This window comes from Salvia hispanica, chromosome 2 (assembly GCF_023119035.1).
Source record: "Salvia hispanica cultivar TCC Black 2014 chromosome 2, UniMelb_Shisp_WGS_1.0, whole genome shotgun sequence".
Classification (NCBI taxonomy): Eukaryota; Viridiplantae; Streptophyta; class Magnoliopsida; order Lamiales; family Lamiaceae; genus Salvia; species Salvia hispanica.
The window spans coordinates 3,671,643-3,682,056 of record NC_062966.1 but is presented as its reverse complement, the minus strand read 5'-3'; the positions used below and the strand labels follow the sequence as shown (position 1 = coordinate 3,682,056).

At 34.8% G+C, this 10,414-nt stretch overlaps 1 protein-coding gene across 8 annotated transcripts; it reads left to right on the top strand.

Annotated features, from left to right (window-relative positions):
• The first annotated feature begins 888 nt into the window (after positions 1–888).
• On the top strand, positions 889–6,960 carry LOC125203443. Of its 8 annotated transcripts, none has more exons than XM_048101785.1 (14): positions 889–1,299; positions 1,392–1,649; positions 1,816–1,995; positions 2,675–2,810; positions 3,259–3,590; positions 4,379–4,508; positions 5,307–5,435; positions 5,516–5,560; positions 5,724–5,751; positions 5,879–5,975; positions 6,068–6,143; positions 6,223–6,276; positions 6,349–6,414; positions 6,737–6,960. In XM_048101785.1, exons 1-14 carry the CDS (start codon positions 974–976, stop codon positions 6,878–6,880), a joined length of 2,001 nt encoding a protein of 666 aa, XP_047957742.1. In that variant the 5' UTR covers positions 889–973; the 3' UTR covers positions 6,881–6,960. The 8 variants fall into 8 exon arrangements, 5 of the variants coding, with proteins under 5 accessions (XP_047957742.1, XP_047957741.1, XP_047957740.1 ...); XM_048101784.1 differs by having other exon boundaries at positions 5,724–5,772; XM_048101783.1 differs by having other exon boundaries at positions 5,724–5,773; positions 6,054–6,143.
• Positions 6,961–10,414: the final 3,454 nt, after the last annotated feature.

Below are 10,414 nucleotides of genomic sequence, written 5' to 3'. Positions count from 1 at the left end.
TCTATAAAGAGGAAGATGATTAGCGAAGTGTCTAATGACATCTGCAACAGATTCTCTAGAATGTTCTGAGGGAATGAATTTGCAGTGGAACGCGTTGGAGCCCACCTGACGGGACGGACATCACATGCTGGCTCGGAGAGGAACAAGCTATCACACCACGCGCGCCCCTTTTGTAGTCAATGGGTGTTCGACGTGATGCCTATTGGTTGGGCGTGGAGAAATTTCACAATATGGATCTCAATTCGCTAACCTTTTGAAATTTGATATTAAATTCACTGACATTTCAGAATATGAGATCGAGACGTGCGAATTATTCAGAATAAGGATTTTTATTATCTTTCTCTTCTTTTTCTTATTATTTCTCTACCATCCTCTCCTTCTCCCTCTCAAGAAGTATGAATTCAGTTGAGGTTTTTTATAATTCACGATCTGAGCCACTGATCTTTTCCTATTTCTCACGAATAGCCTTATTTTATGCAACAAGTGTAAGAGATGAAAGTCACAATTTTTTGAACAACAAAAGTAAACATTCAAGACATAATTCTGAAATGAAAAGCACAACGACTAGACAAAGAGATATGTAAGAAGAATAGGATGGTCCATTCATATATTTCGTGAGAAAAATAATAAGAAAAAGAATAGAAAAAAGAGAAAATTCCAATAAAACAAAAAATTTGCCATATTGTGAAAGGTAAACGAATTTAAACTCATATTTTGAAATTTCTCGTTGGGCGTGGGAGTAGGCTTCATTTTTCCTGATTTAAAACTTTTAATTATAAAAACTGATTTTTAAGAATATGAAATCAAATTTTATTTATAAAAATATCTTAGGATACGTGAAAAAGTGATGAATAGAGCATGCAACGTGGAAACATACTGAAACCTGATATGTGAGGTTCATATCATTCTCTCTCTCTAACCATTAAACAACAACTCATTCCCGAGTTGAGTTGAGCAGAGAAATTGGTGACTCATGTCAGTATCTTCGCAGACTCTGCGCTACTGCTTCAGCCCTCTCTCATCCTCATCCTCATCTTCTTCCAATCACCAATGGCGCCGTGCTGCCTCCATTCGCTGCTCTCCCTCTCCCTCGCTGCAGGAGCCTCTAATCCCCTCTCGAATTCAGCTGCATAAGCCTCTTCCGCCCTCGCCAAATGAAGATAACCCTAGCAATTCCTCCGGAATTCAGGTGCCGAGGCAGAGATACATCTCAGTTTCCAAATCCGAATTGCTAGACGCCATTGTCTCCTCTATGTTCCCCTCGCCGGAGGAAGCCACTCAATTTCTCTCTCTCTCCCAGTCAGTAATTCCTCTTCGATCTATTCCTAATCACTTTTAGTTTTCGGTGAATTTTACGCCTAAGTTAGTTGAATTGTTGAATTCAATTTTAGATGCTTGGATTCGATTCTTCACGCCGAACACAAAACCATTTTAGAGGAAATGAGATGTTACTATGATGACCTCACTCTTTCCGCCAAGACTAATGCTGATGATTTTCCACCTGTGACGAATGGAGATAGTGAACATGAAGGAGATGAGACTGACTCCAAACCCAACCTATCATTGCCCTTTGGTTTTACACTCGACTTCAATTCACTCTTCGATTTTTCATCCAGTAATGATGAGAGCAATTATATCAAGGCTTCCAGGTCTCTTCTATGTTTCTTTATTTACTAATGAATTTATTAGTGAAAATAACTTACTTCACTGCAATGTGTATTATTAGTGAAAATAACTTACTTCACTGCTTTCACATAACCTTTTTTCATTTTTGTATATGTCCTGAATTTCACCTATTCTTTAATTTTTGTTTAGAACTGCCATCCCAGGTCATTTTCAACGCTCTTTGATGAGACTGCTAAAAAATGCTGAGTTTGAAGAGTTGTCTCCCAGGGATTTGATGTTGACTTCTGCTCTAAATACTGATTATCTCCTCACATTGCCTATTTATGTTGACTGGAAAAGAGCATCACTGTCCAGTGTTATTGTATTCAGGTAAAAAAAAATGTGTACAATGATTGCCACCTACTGGATGTCCGAATTGCTTCATCTGTTCATATATTTTTTGATGCTCTCCGTATCATATCTGCATTATGTTCTTTGCTCCTTTGATCAACATGAATATGTATTTGCGTAGACAAGGAAAATGTCTCTGTTTCCAATATGAATCTTGCCATCCAGTTAGTTACTGTAAGAGAAAGAAGGGTGCCTTGATTAAGATATAATACAACAGTTGAATATTCTATCATGCAAGTTAACTAGCAGCAGTTGATCTTGGACTGAACCATGATTGTGTTGCATTTTTAGAGTTCTTGTTGGTTCTGTGTAATAGATAAATTTCTCTTCTAATTATTGTCAATTTAGATGTGTCTTTATCGATAAAGAAGAAAGCATATCCTGTCTTTTGTACTCTTTTGTGCAGCGAAAGTAGTTTTGAAAAATTATTGCAATTCTTACTTTTTTATTTACTGCTTTCAGTTCTTTGTTAATAGTTTATGTGGCTCTTGAACCGCTATATGGAGAAAACTCATTTCATATTTTAAATTAAACTCATTTCATATTTTAAATTTTTGCTCTTTCCATTTATTATAGAAGACTCATCTATGGTAGACCTTTCCTACTGGAATATTGGCAGGTCATTCACTCTTCCCACGTGATCATTTTTTATATACAGGCGGGGATACACAACTGAGAGGCAGAAGGGCCTGCTAATTGCTGAAAAACTGGATTACTTGCAATCAAAGTTGTTGCAGAACATCATTTTTCTTATCGCTAAACCAATGGGGAGATTAGGTGTCTGGTTGGATGAGGTAATTGGCATAACATAAGTTTTTCTATACTTTTTTATTCTTATAATTCTCTGTGTTTAGGTCACTGTGATCAGAATAGTTTTGTCTTTTGCACATAAGGTGTTGGACACACTATATCTGTAAATCATTAAATATAAATGATTAATGATGTCGGTGAGACGAGAACTTTCATGCACATTGTTTGACTAGTCTTGACCCAGAAACCTATTTTTATTTACTATGGGATCTGTTAAGCAATTTTCTTCTTGAGCAGAAATCCTTCCGAAGCCTCTTCATCACAAGAAATCCCATGTGCAGAACATTTAGTTATGGAAATATTCCTTTCTCCAGAGAAGGACATAATGCTTTAGTTTGTTACCAATGTTTGTTTCTGGAATTGATTTTGTACAAACTTCTTCGATTTCCTAGTTATATGTTTATGCAAATTGTTACAATGTTTTTGGAACAGATTTTCAAGAGCATTATACAGATACAAGATACAGCAGTTTTAGCCAAAAGATTTAAGCGTTGGCTTGACGACATGCCTCTTTCCCTGAAGTCCTATTCCTATGATGGAAAAATATTTGATGAGCTTGAAGGAATAGACATCTTTTCCAGTGAGTTCCCAATCTGGGTGGCTGCACAGAAAGCAGTAACTCTTTATGAAGGAATTCTCTCAGAATCTGGTCCACGTGAGAGGCTCTTGAGGAAGTTTCTAGCATGGGTTGGCCTAGTACCATCAATTCCAGAGGAAGCATTTGACCTTCACTTGGACAATAGTAGTTCTGGATCCAATTTAAGGTTTGACTAAATTCTTATACAATTCAAAGCCTGCATCTTTATGACCTATGGATGATGAATTAATTCAGGAGACAAGTTTTCATTTTAATGCACTGCCACGTCCTCTTGCTGAATTGCTTCTCTCCTATTATCTTTTCTCTAATTTTTATGTTTTGTAAAATGCCAGTCAAGTTTAAGGAACAACTGAATAACTTTTAAGCTTTTTATTCAGAGACGGGTTATGAGTGATATTAAAATTAATTTCTAATCTGGTTATCCAAGCTTGTCAAATTTCTTATGTGTGTGACTAAAGGAGTTAGCCACCTTTGCTCGAAATATTTTGCGGCTGATACATCTATTATAATGCATTTTGTCTCATATTGTCTTCACTTCTGTTCCACAGTGAGGATGTTTCACTTTTCTGTAATTCTTCAGGTCCTCTTTGGAAAGATTTTCTTGTAGTTCTGCCTCAAGATCCTTTTGAAGCATCATATCTAAGCCGAACTTTAAGATGTTAGACAATGCATAGAAGTATTTGTGTTCTTTTACAATGCATATTTGGTGTTGGGTTTGATTTGGTCTACTCTCTTTCTCAAACACACCCACAAACATATGCCCATACAGATGCATGTTACTGCTGTTTTAAGGATTTAAATTCGGTGGATCTTGAGGAATCAATACATGTAGACATCAGCACCTTTAAGTTGAGTGCTGGAACTAAATAGCATGATATGAACCCAAATAATTGTGATATATCTGATTCTGAGATGAAGAGTTCTAGTACTTATAAGTTACTTTTATTTGCACAGTCCAAGTTTCCTACCAAGGATATCACTCAGTGACATATGGAAACCTGCATCCCCTAGATATTGTGGAAATGATATCAGGAAGATGTTAAGAACAGCCGTTTCAGTTCTATTCTCACGATCGATTCTCCAGGTACATTAAATGCACATAATATTTTCTAATACTTATTTTTGAGTTTTTTTCATCCTTTCTATGTGTTCATGCCTATAATCATCATACTATCTGTTGAAATTAGTTCAACATGCTGATGTCATTTCCATTTGAATTTACAGTTCTGTAAGTTGCAATTGGTTTAGGAATGTTAGAAGTGTGCACAATTTTTGTGCTTGGAGTTGCTTAATATATTGGATGTGATGCATAGGCGCATAGCACTCTGAGCAAACATGGAATGGTTACATAGCGGTAAAATGGCACAATGAACTTGGTTAGTAGCTACAATGTGTTTGTCCTTGTTTGCCAAAATGGTAGACATAAGTTGCTAAAATGTTGATTATACTCACTTATTAGCCTTTTAACATTCAATTCCCAACATATACATTAAAGTTGCTAAAGATATTTTTGTCATGACTATTGAGAACTATCTTATGGGCCAAGGGAATTATATATTGCAAAGACAATAGCAATAATTATATATATGAGCTTTCACTGTCACGTTTACAATAAGAGAATTTTGTTGGAACTAGGAAGTGACTAATTCTACTTTCTCAATCAGAATCAATTTTGAAGCTCTTGTCATGGGAACTGCAGAAACCAGGAGATGAATCTATCAGCTAACACAGATTTATTATCCTCATCCTGTTAGTTCCCAATTAATCTATTTGCTAACAAGTTATTTTGATAACAGGATGTTTCACAGTCTGCATGCCATTTTTCTTTGTATCACCATTTCAAATTATCAGTTCTAAGTTAAATAAATATGACTCTTTCTAGGAGCCAGCATTCCAAGAATTAATCTTGCTATATACCGAGAACAATGAAGACAGTGAAACTCCAGGTCAAGCTGAGGTGCCTTCATTGCAAATGAAAATCTTTGAGAGAATTCCTATTCCAGATTTACCGGTAAATGCTTCAGCACTGAAGGCACTCCTCTGATATGCTAATTATTAGTGCCACTAAAATGATATCAATCCTTTTTTCAGGTTGTTTTCCCTCACAAGCAGCTGTCTTTCCGCATCCTTGATGCGGTATCTTCAATAACTCTACTCTGATTTGTACATATCCCAAAATTGTTTTTCTGCCCTTCAATAACTCTATTCTGATTTGTTCCATATCCCAAAACTGTTAAAAAACATGTGCTGATCTGGTGGAATGATCTTACTTACAAACTTGACCACCCACCTTCTGCAGGTACGGTTGGATGCTGCAACAATATTGGGTCTGCTGGCATACTTCTTCAGTTATAAATTTGTTAACATTTTATCTTCTCCGTATGTAGATGCTCTTGTGATTTACATTTCCAATGAGTATTGTTTGTAGATTTCATTCATGTGTGTTGTTTGCAGATCTGCAATATTTTTGGATGCAGTTGCAGCCACTGCATTCGGGATATATACGTTTCGTGTACTTTTGGGATACAAACAAACACGGGATAGATATCAAGTGAGCGGAGCGAGCAAATTCTATTTCTTTATTATTTTTCCATCCAGTGTAAGTTTAGTCATCTAATGATTTATTCAGCTTCTGGTGAATAGGACGCTGTACGAGAAAACAGTAGCTAGCGGCTTTGGATCTATTCATTTTCTTCTTGACGCTTCTGAGCAGCAGCAAGTGAGAAACCTCAAGACGTGAAAAATTTGTTGGTTTTGGTGCTGGTTTTTGGCTCATTAGTTATGGTTATGTTATGCAGTACAAAGAAGCCATCTTGGTGTACGCCACCCTACTTATGGCAGAGAGCGACAAGGTAAGAAGCTTGTATTATTTGAAAGCAGGTGAATGAATGGTAGGAAGTGAGCAAGAATTTGGTTGGATGCAGGTGAAAAGCACCAAAGGCATTGCCCATAAATGCGAGGCGTTCATGTATGATGTTTTCCAAGAGAAGGTAAATATAATATTTTATCAAGACTGATAAAATACAACCTGCATATTTCCTACAGACTCCAAACTATTATCTAGATGGTTAGATTTTAAAATTTGATGTCAACAGATGTTAAATAACGTTAATCAGTTGACAATGTTGACGTTGTGTAGACATTTTCTATAGATGTTTTTTGTCAACTGTTGACAATAAATCATGAAATCTAACAGTCCAGATTATAGTTTGGAGTTTATATAATATATAGAGTTTGCATTTGATTACATCCCTGTCAAGACATGTATGTATCAGTGTGTTGTAATTGTGTGATAATTGTATTGGGATGTAGGTGGAAATGAGAGTTGAGAAGGCTATAGACACACTGTTGAGGTTGGGTTTGGTAGTGAAAAATGGGGTCGACGAAGTAAACCCTATTCCATGCGCCACAGCTTCTATCATTCTCAGAAATAGGTGGAATACTCTTATCAACTAACTGCCTACAAACATGTATTTCCACCACCACAATATTGTAAGCATTCATTTATTACGGAAATAGAACTCTTTTACACGTAACGTCGTCGTAACCGATTTGTTCAGTTAATTAATAAAGACTGTGTAGAAAAAATACCAAATAATTATCACCAATGATCAATTTAATTAAGGGAAACCAATGTGAAATAATGAAATAATTTCGAATGTGACAACTAAAACGTCCAATACCCTTATATTCTTTGAAGTCTCGTTTACCTATATTCTTTGGTATTTCTCAAGAAAAATCACACTTAAATTTTATAAGAAAGAGATTCACTACATCTTCATTCCATTCATATTTTATTATAAAAATTCATTCCATTCATATTTTATTATAAAAATTGGACTATTTGCTAACTCCACTTATAAGAGCATTAGCAATGTAGCATTGTGGGTCCATTTAGATTGCACACACAAAATAAGTGGTGGGGTGACTGCCATGCGCACGTTTAGGGCACGCGGCCGGTTTCGCCAATGGGATTGGTGTGTGCTCTGCACTCGTTAGACATGCTCGTGAGTAAGAATATGTATTTTTATTCAAAAAAATTTAGTTTTTTAATTTGATTGATAAATGTACATATTTAACTTTTTAATTTAATCAACAGTCAACACAAAATAATTGAGCTTTATACACATTTTATGAGTTGTATTTATTCAGATTATCTCGTTCCCGATGCTTTTACATTACATACATCATACTATGGGTAAGGGAGTATGTGGGTAGTTCGAAGTTAAAGTTGCTTGCGGCTCAAGAAAAAGTCGAGTATTATAGACATGCTTCGATTGAACTTTCATGTGATTTCTAAGCTATTTTTATTCAAATGATCTCGTTCTTTGATGCTGTTACATTACATACATCATATTAAAGGAGTGCGTGGGTAGTTCGTATTCAAATTTTGCTTGCGGGTCGAGAAAAACACGATTATAAGATTTATGCCTCAATTAAGTTTTCTAAGCAATTTCTAAGTTATATTTACCCAAATGATCTCGTTCTTCGATGCTATTATATTACATACTTCATATTAAGGGAGTATGCGAGTAGTTCGAAGTCAAAGTTTACTTGCGGCTCAAGAAAAACTCGAGTATAGTAGTTAGCTTCAATTGAGCTTTCTACACGATTGTTGAGCTATATTTATCCAAATGATCTCGTTCTCGATGCTATTACATTACATACATCATACTAAGGGAGTATGTGGGTAATTCGAAATCAAATTTTGCCAAGAAAAACACAAGTATAACAGTTGTGCTTCAATTGAGCTTTCTACGTAATTTTTGAGCTATATTTACCTAAATGATCTCGTTCTTCGACGCTATTGCATTACATACATAATATAAGAGAGTATGCGGGTAGTTCGAAGTCAAAGTTTGCTTGTGGTTTAAGAAAAACTAGAGTATACGAGTTATGCTTCAATTGAGCTTTCTACGCAATTTCTGAGCTATATTTACCCAATGATCTCGTTCTTAGATGGTAAAGAGAAAAAAGAAGAAAAACATGGTCTCGTTCTTAGATGCTACTCCATCTGTCCCAGCTAAGATGACACATTCTTTTTTCGCACTTGTTTTGAAAAAATGATGATAAATACTCCATCTTTAGAATAGAGAAAAAATAAAGTAAGTTAGAGAATATTGTAGAAGACACCATCTTTTATATTATTATCTTTTTTACATTATTTTCTCTCCATTTTAACTATTTATTATCATTTTTTTAAAATACGTAAAAAAAAGTAATGTATCATCTTAGCTGGGACGGAGGGAATATTACATCACATAATATGCCCACTATCTGGTCATAGACATCCATCGCAGATGGTTTACATTTGTCCAAGTACTTTTTGTGCCCAACTAACCCCAAACAAGCTCCTTTGTGGTTCAAGGATGTGCTTGTTGAAATCATGTATTGTATGTGTATCTTATTGCACAAGATGGTGATTAGGGACGGATCTAATGTGCAAGGAGGAGGGGCAAATGCCCTCCCTCAAATTTCATATCTATGTATAAATTCTATTGTAGAAAAAAAATTAATATTAGTTTCTTCTTTAAATGCCCCTCCTCAAGTACTTCAAATATTCCTACATGTATTTTTGCCCCTTCTATGATCATTTTCAAAATCCGTCCCTGATGGTAATAGATGGTGAATAACAGAACATCCCCTATTGGATAGACTGACGACATGGTCGATGCCTCAAGCTTCTCGACCGTAAGAAGCCCCTATATCAAAGAGCATATCAAATACACTCTAATTGTTTGATAAGTAAGTAATACCAAGATAGAGAATTATATATGGACATTTCTAATTGTTTGATATCATAATTAAGCTTAACTCAAAGCCCAATATAAGACCATAGCTAAAGGTGTCAAGTGGGCCGGGCTGGCCCAGTCCGGCCCGGGCCCGGCGAGGCCCAGCGACTTTTCAGCCCAGCCCGGCCCAGGCCCATGTTTGTGGCGGGCCGGGCCGGGCCTGGGTTTTGTTTATAAATAATGGGCCCAGCCCGAGCCCGGGCCCAGTTGGTAAGTGGGCCGGGCTGGGCCGGTCCTGGGCTGGGCCAAGTTCAAAATTTTTATTGTGCTAGATAAATATTAATTTTTCTATATTGGAATAGTATATAGTGTATAATGATTTATAAATATATATTTCCACAAAATAAGGAATCAAGATTTTGCTACAATTTAATATATTCCCAAAAAATTTGTGTATTAATGTTATAGATTACACACGTAAATGTTACATTATCCCACAAAATTAGAATCATGACACACTATAATTATGGAACTATTTTTAATTGAGATATATGAAGTAAAAACTAATACTATCTATAATTATGCAAATCAATTAACCATTGAATTATGCAAATCAAATGTATTTATGGAAATCAAACTTGTTATAAGTTTTAGTTCAGGTTGAGTAATTAATTAATTGATTATTTTTTGCATAATATCATTAATAAAAAATTTATGAAAACATAAAAATATAAAATAATCATGCATCTAACAATATATTAATAGAAATGAATATGCATGAAATCATATCCAATCTTCATTGTTTATACTCATATAGTCATATGCATATATACTAATACTACTACCGTAAGGCATACACATTAATGCATATTACAATTTGCATATAAATAGTAAAATAGATAAGTAGTCATCACTATTCACTATAATTAGGGAGCTATATATGATAGAGATAAATTATTAACAACTAATCTCTATAATTATGCATATCAAAATAATTATACCACAATCAATTTTAGGATCCTCTATTTTTTTTAAAAAATAGTCAATACTACTCTATAAATATGAAAATCAAATTTATTAGTATAAGTTTTGATTTAAGTTGAGTAATAATTTGTTAATTGAATATTTTTGCATAATGTTATTAATAAATAGTAGATATGGACATGTTATTAGTATATTATTATGTTATCCACAATTAAAACAATTGAAAGAACAAACAAATATAGGAGTAGTAGTATAAAACCAAGCAAATAATTAG

Bases quoted from the DNA above. Each gene is read 5' to 3' on its own strand.
- LOC125203443 (XM_048101782.1), top strand. From the start codon at position 974: ATGTCAGTATCTTCGCAGACTCTGCGCTACTGCTTCAGCCCTCTCTCA. The intron at 5,561-5,723 runs GTATCTTCAATA...CACCTTCTGCAG, and splicing joins CTTTCCGCATCCTTGATGCG to GTACGGTTGGATGCTGCAAC. The intron at 6,277-6,348 runs GTAAGAAGCTTG...GGTTGGATGCAG, and splicing joins TTATGGCAGAGAGCGACAAG to GTGAAAAGCACCAAAGGCAT.